The 16037-nt window shown below is 40.3% G+C and overlaps 1 protein-coding gene across 2 annotated transcripts in view; it reads right to left on the bottom strand.

Annotated features, from left to right (window-relative positions):
- Positions 1-16037, bottom strand: part of p3h2 (prolyl 3-hydroxylase 2) — a 50128-nt gene that overhangs the window by 7874 nt on the left and 26217 nt on the right. For both annotated transcript variants that reach the window (XR_002274646.1, XM_020596734.1), the window contains exons 2-5: positions 6947-7099; positions 6573-6762; positions 3788-3919; positions 1789-1916 (exon numbers count right to left, since the gene is read on the bottom strand). Coding sequence is in view for 1 of the 2 variants with exons in the window: in XM_020596734.1 (XP_020452390.1) it covers positions 1789-1916; positions 3788-3919; positions 6573-6762; positions 6947-7099 (603 nt within the window). In the remaining variant the exon portion in view is untranslated. The remainder of the gene's footprint in view (positions 1-1788; positions 1917-3787; positions 3920-6572; positions 6763-6946; positions 7100-16037) is intronic.

Here is a 16037-nt window from a genome sequence, read left to right as displayed (position 1 = left end):
TAAATAAAACTACATTAAGTCCTATGGTTTATACATTTATCTGTGTGAGAACAGAAGTATGTATGTGTGCTTGGGGGTGAGTCTACAGGGGACCATGCTGTGAGAAACCATGGTGTTGAACATTATGAAACTTGACCATGCACAAGTTGATTTCTCGTAGTGGTTAAAAACAAACAAACAAAAAAAACCAGAAGCCGTCTTCCCATCAGTCCTAATGCAAACAGTCCCCAAATTAGTCCAGAGCATTCTGTGGACACGCTAACATGACTTCTCCCCCTCCTCCAGAGTTCCTGAAAGGCAGGATTCTTCGGCAGGTCGGGCCTGGCACTGAGACTGAGGGCTCTGTAAATGAGCTCTCCAAGGTAAAGATGAGAAAAGGACAATGACTGTACTGGATGATGACGGATTGGAAAGACTTGAGAGCTAGAAAAATGTGAGCTATGAGTCAAAAAACATAAGAGTGATCTGTGACACGTCAGCTCTCTTTATCCCACGCAATGTCAACAGCACACGCTCACACATTCACACAGTCCTGCTGGGAGCTACGATCACTCTAATGTGTGCCAGGCTTTCTAGAGGTTGTGTAACCGGGACTTAAACAAAGCATCGCTGTACTTTTCAAGCTGACTAGACTTTAGGAAGGACACATTCTCAGTGCTGAAGTGGCTGATGAGACTTGGTGAACTTAATTTTCTCTAGCAGGTAGACATCCAGCCTTTATTTAATCAGTGTTATACACATCAGGGGGCAAAGAAATATTAATGAGCATGCCCAGAGGAAAAAATGTGCTTACTACTTCCAGCTGGATGAAGAACATCAACACAAGTGAAAAGCCAACTATAACAGGCACATGTTGGCAAACTGTGAGTAGCAAATTCATCCAAGAAATATAGCAAATGGCCTGCTGCCTCCAAACTTCTTTCTTCACATCAACACTTTTCCTCTCCCTGCATGTCTTCTTATTATACTTCCACCCTGGTGACAGCTGTGACCAGAGGCATTATGTTTTCGGGTTGTCCATCCCATAGCTCAGGAACGCCTTGAGGGAATTTCTTCAAATTTGGCACAAGTGTCCACTTCAACTTAAAGATTTTGGCGGTCAAATGATAAAGGTTAAAGTCACTGCGACTTCACATCCATCCTGTTCTTACATCAGGAATACCTTGAGGGCATATATTTGAAATAATTACCCTTAATATCTTTTATTAAATTTCTTCAACGTCTACACTACATTCAGTATATTATATGAATCTGGACAGACAAGCTTGTAAACTGCAACTCCACTGGTTGGCAGAAGCATACAGCTGTGTGGTGGTAATCAAATGCCTTATTAAACAGATTTTTAAAATTCTTTATCAATTAATGGTCCACAGCTTGTTCAAAACTACAAAAAAGGTCTGTTCAGATTTTCCAGCTTTACCTCATTTCACTCTTACACTGATTTGCCGTCTTATTGTTCTTCCAATTTTTTGTAGGTTTTTGGTTTTACTCTTTTTATAAACACTTTGCACATCTCTTGTACCATCTTGGTGAAAACGCCCTTTAAATTTGAAAGAAATGCCTGTTAAAAAAAATATATATATATCACAAGGTCAACCACTAGTTTCTAGTAAAAAGGGACACTGTAATGTGTAATTGTGCTGTAAAATACAGTATAAAACACAGTCACCAAACCATCTCTCAAATCCACACATCTGTGTTGGTATTTACTGTATCATACAGTATCTCTTTCTCAGACTTCAAACCATCTATACCTTCCCACCCTGTGTGCACACAGTGGATACCAACCTCTCGTGGTTTGCTGTCATGTCCCAGCACATCTCTGTAGTAATCCACATTGTCTGTCATGAACTCCTCTCCCTCATGGAATAAAAGGTAGGCCAAAGCACACTGCAACGCCTCTTCCAGCCTCTCCACTGCAGAGAGAGAAGAGTTAAAATAGTTTCTCTTTGGGATTTACAGATCAACATAACCATACATACACAAACAAAATTCTGGTAGGAGTAGATGACCTGCCTTAGGTCTACTAGATAAACCGGATGGCCGGGGTATGTGTGTGAAATGTGGAAACATACTGTATCTACCACAGCTGACATTCCAAAACCATTGCTACCATGAAGCAAAAGCTGCATGCTGGTTGTGGAACAGTGGAAACAGCACACTGGCACACACACACACACACACACACACACACAAAAATGACCCAGGAGTTAATTACAAGAGAAGATTGTCAATGATGAAACGAGACAAACACACATCAGGACCATCCTGTGCCATTTCCTCATACTGATCACAAATCCAAAACACACTTTCACATGTATTCACTCAAACAGACACAGAGCTAAAAACCAACATATATAACCACATACACACCTCCTGCTAGGTGCACACACAAGCACATTCTTTAAGGTGAAGGGTTAACTAGAAGCTTCCTGCTTTGGTTGAGGCTGAGGCAGCGTATCTGCTGTTGTCAGCTGTGTGTGTTCGCAGGTCAATAAGAGTCAGGAAATTTGAGCTCAGTCAAACAGAAAAATGTCACTGAGGATTTATTTAGAAAGCTTAGGCAGCTAAAGCAGAACGAGATGCTGCCGAGTGATGGTAAACGTCCACTGCAGCAGAATGGTGTCATGTCACAGAGTAGTGTAGCACAGCAGACCACAGAGAACTGAGATTACACACTCACTGGTAAATAGTAAATGACCTAGATTTCCCATGTCGACAGTAACAATGCTGCTAATGACATCCTGCTGCATTTCACGCTAGTAGATATCTCACCACGAGTGGCACCATCAAAATACTTATTTTCTGTGAGCACTGTCTCTTTACAACTTTCATGTTTTTGTTTTTTTACATTTCAGCCTTTTCAAAAAAAGACAGCTTCTGGTTTTAACTGCATTTTACCCAACAACTCAGGTCTGACTATTCCCATTTAGAATTATGTACATGTTGATTAGTTGTGTTAGAAAAAACACACAAGAACAACTGGTGTATTTGTGTGCAGTGCACCCAAACAAACCATTAGCTAAGATTATTTAGTGCATCTCACTGCTTCAATAAAGACTAAGCTGCGAATCATTTCCATTTTTACAAGTCCCAAGACAGTCTTTATAACCTCAGGTAAAAAAAAACAACAAAAAACCCTGAACTTTTCAGGCCTTCACATACACACACATACCCATCAGTGGCTGTCAGGAATCAAAGCCAGCTTTTAGTGTAGTTGCACAGTTCCAGTGATCCACTTCTTTCTATCAGAGCCACATGCCTAAGGCTCATTAACTATAATCTGGTGATCTCATCTACTCAGCACACTCTCCTTCCCAACTAGGCTTTATTGTTGGGCCAACACCCTTGTCTCAACGAGACTTTAATTACTTCAACAATAAATAAAAGCTTTTATTCATACACACACAGAGAGAGAAACAACACACCTGTGAGCCATGGCATCAGATTAGATACACCCATATAAAAGTTGCCATGGCAGATACACCAACACACACCAGATAATAGCAATAATACTTAATGTGAAACAATGAATTAACAGGGTGCGGTTCACAGTTGATTGACTTGATCGATCTGCACCTCTTTGTGGACACTGTGAGTTTGGTGTATGACCAATTACACCAAGCATAGTTAGATAGATGTCATGTTTGGGAGCTTCAAAATGAGATTGTTGCTCCCTGTGTTACACAACTGACAAAAAAAACAAAGAGAGAGATGAACTAAAGTTCTTGAGGAAGAAAGACATTCAAGGGGTGTTTATGAAACTTCCAGAAGACCTTTAACTTACCCTGGAAGTAGGCAAACTGAAGGTAGTCGTAGTGCAGAGGCAGGTAGTTCTCCATGGGCGAGAGGCGGCCTGGCCGGGTGGCGAGGTCTCTGACACACTCATGTTCACAGTGCAGCACCTGAGTGAAGTGATCTGCAATGAAATGACATTGCATTGAATTTACTTCACATCAAGTACATTTTATTTTAAATTGCCTGATTTCACTAATCACAAATTTGCATTAAAGGGGCTTTACAATCTGTACAGCATCATCAGCATATTGGCAATCATCAGTATATGACTTTGAGAGTGTTAGTTGCTTCTTAAATTTGGCATCTTTGATATTTGTATTATATACGGTAAATATTGTAATTTAAACTAAAAGATCTTATGCAATTCTAACCATAAAAAGTGCTACATAAGTCACAGTGTAAAAAGCGTGTACATTTTCCATCTTAAATTTGCTCAGCCAGCGTGTTAAGGCAAAAGTCTGTTCTGAAAGATATTGGTTTGATATTAACCCAGGTTTAAAAGGACACTTACTTATGCATTTGAAATGCAACTGAAACCAAACAACAAAAAAAATCTTGTTAGCATGTTAGTCAGTCTAATGGAGACTAAAAACAGCTAATCTTAAGCTTAGGAGAAGCAGAATCAGCACACTAAGATGCAGTCATTTTCTTTGAGCCTGTTTAGCAGCGAGGGATAGGATGTGTCTGAAGAGGTCAAGATACCGTAGATGGAAAACAGTGTGTGTACAACAGAAAACATATGAACTGAAGCATGACATGTTGTTTTACTTATCCGACACAATATAGCCTACATAGGACCCCACTGAAAAGACAATATTTAGCAGTTAAAGAGTCTCCTAAAAAACACTGGAATGAACTGATGAGCTGTATCAAATCAAACCAGTCCAACATCGCGTCACTTCTGCTGCCATGATTAAATACATGTTGCTTCTTTTTAAATTGTGGTTTGCTTTCATGTCATTGTTGTCTCTCAGTTGATGCTGTGGACCAATCCTGTATTTCTTTATGTGAAGCACTAGGAGAAGAGCCAGTGGAGTGGATAACAGAACGCTTGTGTGTATGTACAGTGAGGTCACTCCTTAGCAGCTGCAGCACCATCACTCTCACACAGGAGAGATGTTGTCTGTTTCCATTTCGTCAGGCGCCTCACAGGAGCAGAACTCTGAATTGGGTTAGGTCAGGATAATGCACCTCTGTAAAGGGATGCTATTTCTGGGTCAATGGGGCCTAAACATGAGGAAGTAATTCTACGAAATTCTTTGTTATTCACCTCACGGAACAGAACAGCATATATTACACTTAAAAAAAAAAAGCATACATCTTAACATAAACACTGTAATCAGTCTATGCTATAATGCTGTTATGGAAAATAATGCCCTGACTGCAAGTAAAACTAACCCAGCCAAAACTAATTAGCTGTCATTTTGGTGTTTACAGTATGTAACTGGGCAATACAGTACATATTTGAGCTAAAGCTTGCTATAGGCCGAGATTAAACTACGGCTACTGTACACAAACCACCTCAGTTTCCATGAAGAAAGGCCTGACTTGTATCAACAACATTTCCCATGACCAAAACTGCTGTGCAAGTATTATTGCTTCATTTTCATCTAGAATTGTTGTGATGTAGATATATGGCATTACATCCCTGCCAAATCAGTGCACCCTTATTTGTCAGGGTTCAAGTGACACTCAGTTTGCAGCTCAGCATTTGAGAGAACGCAGGCACATATTTGTAAGTGAAGAATCTGATTCGAGGCTGCTTGTGCTCCTTTCTGAGTTGCGCTCAGATTTCTCCACTGGGATTTGTATGAAAGTCTGTCCATGCCAAAAGTTTTGAAAGTCCACAAAACAACTTGCAAGTGCTATCGATTCTGTGGAATTTGAGAGCATGTAGACATGGATTTGAACCATGATTCTGATTCCTTCATTTCTGTACACTCTCCAGTCCAAACATGGCTGTTATCTCTCATCTGTTCTTTGATCCAGTGTTAATTTCTGTTCAGTGCCAAGCTGCTGCCAGGCAAATTTGATCACCCAGTGAGTATGAAGAGTATTTGGTCTTGCCTAAGCCTCCCTAGGCTCTCTCAGTCCAACAAATCACAGCTTGGGCTTGGGGCCATGTGACACACAGCCAAAAACATTGGTGGACAGTAACGGACCTCTGCGACTCATCAGAATCAACCCAAAACAGAATTTATGAAACCAGTGTCAGAGGGCTATCTAATAAAAATGATCACAAACCAGCACTGTTACAAAAGCATACAAGACAAGGAAGGGTTTCATGGCTGGCTGGGAATTGTAACATCCCATTTAAGCTTTTAATGTGGTGCAACATACAGCAGGTGGCCACATTAAACATCAGCAGAACAGCTCTGAAAACCAACATCTGATGTCACCTTCCTGTACACTTTTTCACTGAATTTCATCAATTCCACGGTCGACACATTACTGTAAATGTAATGTATAAAGGAGGTGTAAATAGTTAAAACCTACACAAGAAACTACCAGTTCTCATGAAAATAATTAAGTAATACTTGCTCTGGTTTTGACATAGATACAGCTGAGTATGTCAAAAGTTATATCCAAAAACCACATCATGTCCATGTTGGGATTTTAATACTTATTTACCAAGGAAAGGAAGAGTGTGGTCTGGATATTACTGGTTCCCTACTTCAAACATCTATACAAAGTCTGTGCTACTTGTTGTTTTTTAGATGCATGTCAACAGCAGTTTTCTGTTCAATTAAACATGTTGAGGTCTTGACTCTTACCTGATACAAGCTCATGGAGGCTGTAACGGTAGCGGAGGTGATCGTGGCCCTCAAAACTCTGCGGTGCTTGGCATAGAGCCCGACACTCCACATCTGCCTTGTAGTACTCCACCAGAGCCTCCTCAAACAGAACGATGGCACCCTCATAGTCGCCTTTGTCATACAGCCTCACCGCTGCTGTGAATGAGTGCTGTGCACAGAAGAGAGATGAGATGTGACATGCCTTTATTAAAGCATTCATTCTTGGTATTTCTTTTATAGCTTCTTATTTCTTTATGCTTTAAGAAAGCCTGATTTCAGTTCGGAAAGGTTTTAACAAATCCTCTAGTGCATATGATATTTCTGAACTCACTGATCTGGATTTCCAGGCTTACCTGGTGAGGCCGGGCTTCATGGTCCACAAAGTGGTTTTCTGTGATGTCCTTGAGCTCTTTGTACTGCTCCAGGTTCTGACCCATCTCAACATGTTCTGGATTGGCCTGGAAATAGGTGTGAGCTGCTGCTGCTGCCTTGTCAGGCTGCTTCAACTGGAAAAGAACGGAGCAGAAGGAAAAAGAAATATTACATTTAAAAACAGAACAGACCCTGGCACTGTTCCTGTGCTTACTGTATATTCTGGTCCAATAATCCTTAGAGGTTTTAGAATCAGAATCACAATCAGCTTTATTGGCCAGGTGTGTTGAACATGAGGAATTTGACTCTGGTACAGCAGCTCTCAATGTGGATGTACATACATATCCCCATGCAAGGCAACAGCAAGGAGCAAGTAAACAATATGCCAACAGAAGGCTGTGTAGTATAACAAAATAAACAGTATAAACAAGCAATAAACAGTACAAACAATGCAAAATAAACAGTGTAAACAGGCAATAAACAATACAAAAGAGCCAAAGGAATGCTCATTATAAAATTAGATAAAAATAGAATAAAAATGGAGTACTTAAAAATAGAGACCTGTACAGATTTTAGAAGCAGAAATTCACAGAAGAAGCTGGCAAAGTTAAAAATCAGCCATGAGAGGCTAGTGCATATTAATGACTTTGTAATTACAAGAAAGTGTTCACTTTGTATCTGCTTGGCTTGCAATCTCAACATAACTGTGTTTTTGTTCTGCTAAATCAACCTTTAACAAGCATTAAATTGTAAAACTACAACTGTGACTTGATAAGTTTAACTGTTTTCAGAAGACCAATAATCTGCAGATGGTTCTGTGAAGGCGCTCCTGCAGGGATACGCTGTTGCCCACTGCCTGTTGTTAGAGAGAGCTCTCACTGCTGCTTAAAAAAATAAAACACTAGTTCAATTACCTTTAACACATGAAGCCTTTAAGGCAGATCATTTGAACCAAAAGAAAAGACTGTTCCGTCATTTTGTGCTCTTATGTTTGACGTCTATACGAGTATAAATGAATTTATTTAAGCTGTAGTTTATGTTCTAAACACAGTTTGAGTCGAATGTTGAAACATGGTCATCATTTACAAGAACAGTGTGAATTTGACTACAATGTCTTTCTGGGGTTTCTTCCTTTTCTTTACAGTCGTTACACTTAGGCAGCCCAGTTGGCTCCTAGTTCAAAGCATTGAGATTAAAAGATGCTATCCCCCTTCCCCATTGCCACCCACTACATCCCACTGCACACCACAGTACATCATCCATTCCTCTAACATCAAAGGTGCGTAAACTGCTCAGCTCAGAGAGGAACTTTTCAGATTTCTGGTGCGAGCTAGCTTCTTGTAGCTTTAACATGCTTTGAAATCCATTTTAAACATCTTAAATCATTTTCAATAACAACAAACTCTGGAGGAAACCTGGCATCAGAGCATTCTGGTCCTAGTCAGATAAGATCATAATCATGGTCAAGCCTCAACATGAGCAGGACACACAAGAGCCTGCACTCAATCCAGCTCGCTGCACACCTCAGTGAAATGCACTTGTGACATGAAACCAAACATTCATAAGAAAAGCAGGTGAAGATTTTAACCTGAGACCTTTATTGCATGACAGAGGTTCAGATGAAGAGTTCAATATAAAATAATGGTGGATGACAGAGAAACTGTGATGGAATAAAAGACAGATACAAAGACGTCAAAGCAGAAAAGGATGGTGAAACATTGGATATGGCTTCCAGCAACTCTGTCTCTGTATGTCAGAGACATCCGACTCCAATTGTCTAAATCCTGCATGTTCCCAACATGTGCAAACCTAAAGCAGACCCCACCATCTGGGAAAGCTTCTCAACACACTGACCCTTAAGAGCTTGGCAGCCCAGAAATGGCTCATGAGCGCCAGGAAAAAAATACTTATCACAAAGACCGTTGTTCTTTTTATATTGTTTTCAAGGTAATGAATTATTAGCAAGATAAAATTTCAGACTTTCCACATTTATCAAAGATCTAGGAAATCTGTAGATCAAGTGTGAACAACTTTTTTTTTGTACACACCAAAGGGAAAAAAAATTAAATTAAATAAAATAAAAAATCTTTTGCATGCTCTCTACATGGGAGGGAAACGATTTAACTAGTCTGCTTAATACTTGATAAAACTGCACCGATAGATGAAACATTATTTATCTCACAAACATCCAACTCTTTATGAAGAAAAGCCCGGTTGCCCCTGACAGACCAAACAGTCAGGAGGATTCAGGAGGATTCCTGCTCAGACCACCTGGCTGTAGCCACCAGGACACACCCAGCATGACTGACCAACCCTCATGAGAAGAAGAGAGAGCTACAGTAAGACCAACAGGACACAGGGTTTCTTGTGAATTTGTGTGCTCAATGATATGCTTTACAAAATAAAACAACTCATGAATGACTGGAGTTTAAGTGCCAAATAAAAAACATTTCAGATAGAAATTTAATCAAAATGTTCCCTCAGAGAACGATGCATCACATTTAAGTGATGTGACAGTTAATATCTCAGATGTGGAAAATACACAGTTTGTGTCTTAAGGCTACATCTCTCCTATTTGGATGTCTTGAGTTTGACAACCACACACTCTCTGCATTTATGTAACTAAAAGCAAATGCAACAAGTTAAAACCTTTTTTGCTGGTAGGTGTTGTAGCAGGTCTTAGGGAACATGTGGACATAAATCACTCATGTCTGTATTAACCGCAACCTCAGTTAATGGAAAACTAGCCAGGAACACTTGAGCACACATTGTAACTTGGAATGCATTGAACTCTGATTCCATCAGTGTACATGTAACTAAGGGTGGATTTTTTTTTCTCTAACTGATGGTGCAACCTCCAGCACACCACCCAGCTCTATTATGTGCCCTCTGCTGCTGCATTCGTCACAAAATCTGGCCAAGATAATTCAAGACACTACTGTCAGCTGGAGTTTCCTGGAGCTGATCATCATCTGTTGATATGTCCACAATGCCCAGACTACCAGAGACTAAACAGCCAGGATCACAGGGGCTGGGGCGTACAAAGGAGGGGAAGATGTGAGGGGTAAGTTACAGGCTGTCTGAGGTCTGCAGCCACTGACCTGCACTCACCTGCCTCCACCTCTTCATCTCCTCCTCTGGCTCCTCCTCTGGCTCCAGCTGCCCTCAGCCAGTCGGGGCCGACCTGGCTCAGGCCCAAGGAGGAAGGAGAAATTATTCTAGTACTCAGAATCATCACAAACACAGCTGTGGTCAGCTCCTGCGAGATCTATTGTCTGGGGAAACCTTAAACATGGGACATTCGCTGCATTTTCTTCGTTTATTATGGAGCCTTTATTGTTGCAGTTACAGTAGCACGTCTGTTTATAAGGGATGTAGCATTTTAATGTAAGCTGTGTATGTTTTAGGAAGGATCCTTCGTTTAAAAACACCAAAAACAAAAGGCGTTATCCACTAGAACATTTGAGTCAGGGGGGATGATAATGGATAAGAGAGTTGTTAGGTATTTTTAGTCAGATAGAAATTGGATAGATACTTTATGTATTAGAAATGTTTAGTGGAGATAGGATGTCTAGTTAGACTGTTAAATGCTTAGTCATGCTTATGAGTTTCTACAGGGTACATCTGGTCAAGGATAACTAGAGAGAAGAGTTGATGACTGTCAGCAGACAGGGTGTTTAATATTATTATTATTATGATGTGTATAACTGTAGCCTTAGCCATAATATGTTCTCATGTTTAAGTCACGACATGTACTAGAAGTCTGTGAGAATGTTTTTAGTTACACACCACTTAATCAACAGACACACACACATACACACATTGATTTGCTTCATGTTTTGACTACTGCTATGACCAGCTGCAAAGCTGGCAACAGAGACGTCCCGGTTGATGTTTCTGTGTAGTATGGGGCTAGCCCAACCGAGGGGATATAATGTATAGGCCTGGTGGGTTCAGGGTCTTTCATCTTTCATCTGCCTGCGAGCAGTTTGGAGGTGCAAGATACCTGAGCGTGTAATGTTAATTTTACCTGTGTTCATGGAATAAATCAGCACTGTTTTGTAGTTACTTGGACTGTCTCGTCTCAGAGTCCGTATGGTAAAAAGTACCGGATACAACAGAGTCAAATTTAATAGAACCTAAGCTCACATATAAAAGGTGGTCATTATAGTGAAAATCATAAATATGCTATCTGCTCAGTGTTCATATTATCTATGTATTTGTGTTGTATAACCTTGTTTTCTTTTTCCTCTCAGACAGTTCTGTCTCCCAGACACTCCACACAGATTTAATCTCCACACTTCATGCACACACAGACCCAGTCTCTATTGGCACACACATAACCTGTTACCTACACAGCCCAGCAGTCTGGCCTCAGCTGCCTATCTAGAAGATATCTATGAAGGCCACATAGCCAAGACACATTTGTGATTGGTTCCAGCTAGTGGGGTGATAGTTGACCAATGTTAAACAAAACCTGACTGTAACTTCTCTCCTTGGTCACTCACTGACTCTTTGCACTGAGTGTGTGATCTCTTGATCACGATACTGGTATTGTTTTATGCCATTGTCTGATTTGGTTAATAAATTACAGAAAGACTATCTGACAACCTCCTACTGATTTCCACAGCAGTCATTACTTTATGAAGATAGATTATTCATCATAGAGGATTTCTGGGAGTCCCATATCGAACTGCCATAAACTCAAAAAAGGCCAAAGCTCTGAGACTCTGTATTCAGAACAAATGCTCATATATCAAACTGAACAGTGAAAGGTTAAAACACCCACTGAGGAAGACAGAACTGAAATCAATTATGGGTTTAAACTGAGAATGCCATTATACTAAATAGTGCAATGGAAAATAACACAGTCTAGAAACAGCTATGCATGAATAAGTCAAATTGATGCGTCTGTCTTGTGTCTGTCACCAGAGGGAAAAAAGGAAGAAAAGTAATCTTCTGAGAAAACTCTAACACAACAGTCTGTAAGTAATTAGCCACTTTATTTCTGTGTTGGCCCACATCAGTGTTAGGGAAACTACTTTGAAAGCATAGCTGTGCAAGCTACCAGTCAATTCACACGGCAAGACGTTGAACTACAGCAAAGCTACCGGGGAGAAATCTAGTTTGGCTGACTAAAGCTACTAAGAAAAAGTAGTAATGCAATTTTTTCAGCATTTTGTATTATGTGACTACAACAAAAAAAATTAAAGAAAAGAATTTCTGGAATGTCAAATAAAAATCAGCCTGTTTTTGACTAATCCTGCAAATAAATCAGCCACATAAAGTCCTTCATGATGTAAGTTATATAAAAATTAACAAACTGAACCACAGTGTTATTGTAATTCTTGGAAAGATGCTGTTTCAATTATGTTGAACTGCTTTCAATTTGTAAGTCATTTTGCTCCAAATATAGACACAGTTACAATATCTTTTTAAAAAGCTGTGGAGTTGGAAATACAACTGAAACATTTACTCCAAAGTTCATCAGTTCATTTTAACAAAGTGTAAAGAACACAGCTAAAACTCTATCAAAAGTAAACATTTGAACACATTCAGGAGTGTGCATCTTGTACCACAAACAGTTTTCCTCCCACATGAATTTCAAAGCAGCACCTGTAGAGGTGCATAAATACTAGTCAGTCTGAGTCCTCCGTCTGCTTTCCTCCCTAAAGAGCAGCCTGTTAATAAGATGTTGGACCGCCCTGCCAATCCGAGAGCCGCACTCTTGATGTGGGCACAGCGTGGTGCCAAGGCAAATGTACATTTGTTTTCCTTTCTCCTCTGGGCCTCCCGCCTGATTCACAGGTATGTAAATAGGCCTGGGCTGGCGCCACAGACGTAGAGATGATGTTGTGACAAAAAGCACGTAGTGCAGTACCACAAACAGACCTGGGGACAAAGACGGCTTGTCAGGGGCCAAACTTACCACCACCACGGAGACAAATCATGTCAAGTATTCCCCAACAACACAATCAGAAAAATGAATACAAACATCATGCTACATGCATGATATAAAACTAATTTGACTAACAAATTCTAAAGCACCAGAAAAATGTTTGTTTTTCATATTTCACTTAATACTGACCAGCACCATATTTTGACTCTGGCAGAGGTGGCACAAGGGGTGACCAATCAGATTCTAGGAGTGGCCGGTAACCCCCCATGTGTCAGATCCATGTCGGTCCTCTCTATGATAACTGGCTTTTTACTTCTTCTTCAGCTGTGGACATTGAAGTTGCTTTATAAACTTTCCAACTTTCCAGACTGTGCAGTGCTTTGGCATCCAAAAACCTACTTTATCCAACCATTTTCAGTGAACTCCCAGTTACCTACTGATCGCTCCAAAAACTTCTTACAGCTGCAGTTAAACATACATTGAGCTTGATAATAGGTGAGCCTTCCTGAAAATGTGCATTTGGTCATTACTGGCTACCTACACCAGAGTTTGGCCTCATACCGCTCAACACTGAATACATTCCAGAAGAAACATCTGTGAGCATGATTACTGTGCTGCCTTAGAGCCAATAATTATTTGAAGCTTCAGATAGTCAGTGTGATGCAACCATTTAGGAATGTACTGCAAAGGAATTGTCACTTTAAGACAAATCTACTCCTATAGCAGGAGATGCTGAGAAGGTGTGTTCACAGATCACCAGACATAAACAACCACATGATGATGATTTGGGCCCACAAATGGCCTAAACTCAGCCAATCCCCAACTAAACCTGAGATGGTTGAAACTCTGGAAATAACAAATAAAGCTTGTACTTAAATCACATTAACATGGGACTCATCAGTTCTGAAAAGCTGCAAAACAACGTTCAGCTGCCAAGATTTCTGGACACCCTGATTCTGAAACTACAGGCTTTTTGCTGCACAGCTGGGATATAAATATTCCAGCATGTGTCTGAGGAGTGCCGAATTGGTTCCTGCCTATCCAGGGACCGTTTTAATGTGTATACTTCCTTGTAGACACAGTAGTCACTTTTCTGACCAGACTCATAGCAAGTTTAACATCAGTGAACCAATATTTGTGTCATGAGAGTCAAATTTGAGGCATATTCTTCACTGTGTATTTATCCCCTAAACAATCAAGCAAATCACATAATATCTGCTTTTGGCTCAGCAGTAAATTATGAGTGCAGATGTGTACGAAGAAAACCAAACATTGCAGCTGTTCTAACACAACACGAGGTGAAGTATGACAGAAACAGGGAATGATGGAAGTCCACGTTTGACTAAGTTGTGGCAAGAAATATGTGGAGCATGGGTATCAAATGTTCCATTTACTACATTTGACTTTTAGTGAATGAGAAATGTTTTTATTTCTCAAAGAAAGGTTTTAGAAATCAGAGCTGGTATGATTAGCACTACATACTGTAGAAGTAATGTCTCAAGTAAAATGCTGACCATTTGATGGTTCCAGGTTCTGTGAGGACTGGCTGGTGTTACATTTAAAAAAAGAAGAAGATTTGGGGGGTTTGGTTTGATGTTTTCTAGACCAAAACAATTACTTGAGAAAATAATCACTAGAATCATGCATAACAACATCCAGGCTTTCTTACTAGTGGTGCATCTATCTGAGGAGGTTCTTGAATACTTGGAAAATTCCTAGTGGTCTTTCCATTTAAACAGCAACGATACAGTTTTTATTGTTTAATTAATGATTTTCAAGCTTGGCGAAAACGTGGCACTTTAAGAAGCTGACACTTAACTGTAAATATGAACATCTGGTTGGAAAGAGGGTTGAGAGTATTTCACAATATGTGTGAATCTTTAACCAACAGGGACAGAATGCATTTGTCTGGCAAGGAAAGCTGCATACACCCAGTGACTATATTAAACAACTATCTTTATTGCCAATGATAGCTGTAGCAGCTGTACTGAGAGCAGCTATTGGCACACAAGAACTGATTACCTCCCCATGAGGCAAGCACCCTGCTTCCTTCCAGTCTGGACAGTTTCAAAGGCACACAGTCAGCACTTTGACTGATGATTGAAGGAACATTAGACATTCCTGGAAGTCTGAAAAACAACTTATGTCTGGTTTTGAGTGTCTACACTGGATGATCCTCTACTGTGAAACAATATGCGTCTTGTTATTCAACCAGAATGAGTTAAAATTGACAAGTTCAAGATGAAACGTAAAAACATACTTGCACCCGTGTCCTTACTCACGCTCAAACAGAAGCAGCATATCCAGAGGCAAAGAGTGCTCATGATGTACAGTATATGTGATGCTAATTGGACAGGAAAACATTACAGCTTCTACAAATTAGCCTCTCCTTCATGCCCCTAAAAGCCTTTCCTTTCATTAAGTCAGTAGCTATGATGAGCTATGACATAATGTCTATACTGTACTAAAAGTGTGAGTAAGTCACTTGATAATCTCGGCTAAATGAACCAAACAAAGGTTTGTTTTTACTCTGCTGGTAAATCAAATAACATTTTCACACAAGATGTGACTTTTAGACTGATCCTGCCCAGATGTACAGTACATGCACCATGGATAACATGTTAAGCACATGCTTCGAAAGAAGTATGTGGGGGGAGCTTTTCCTTTTAATGATGTCATGGGTAAAAGTTGTCTACCTTGATGTCCTCCCAGCCTCTCTTCCTTGTTGTCTGCATCACACCACCCTCCTTCCTCTCATCTGTCTGGCTCTGCTGACAGTTGTGCACAGTGGCCTCTTTTGGCATGTCCTCACTGGGCCAGAGTGTGTTCCTCCTATAATGTCATGTCAAAGGAATGCCTGAAAAAGCTCAAAGCTGTCACTGCTAAAAAGCTTCTTTCATTACACTGTGAGGACACAGGAGTCATGACGACAGGGGAAAAGCTAACCTTTACTCCATCCTTCATCTACCTCCATCTGTCGTTGATCCTACAAATCCCCAGCAAAGACTGTAAACCCTAAAGAAAACAGTGGTATAAAAATATGCCACTGTACACAGGAGCCAACCTGGACTTCGTGATGTATGACCAAGCTGTGTGTTTTGAACTGCTGGCATTGATTAGGGGGAAATAATGACGTAACAAACCTGACCACTGTGACCTGTATTCACTGAGAC

Source organism: Monopterus albus, unplaced genomic scaffold, assembly GCF_001952655.1.
Source record: "Monopterus albus unplaced genomic scaffold, M_albus_1.0 scaffold31.1, whole genome shotgun sequence".
NCBI classification, from domain to species: domain Eukaryota; kingdom Metazoa; phylum Chordata; class Actinopteri; order Synbranchiformes; family Synbranchidae; genus Monopterus; species Monopterus albus.
This window is presented reverse-complemented; position numbering and strand designations above follow the sequence as displayed.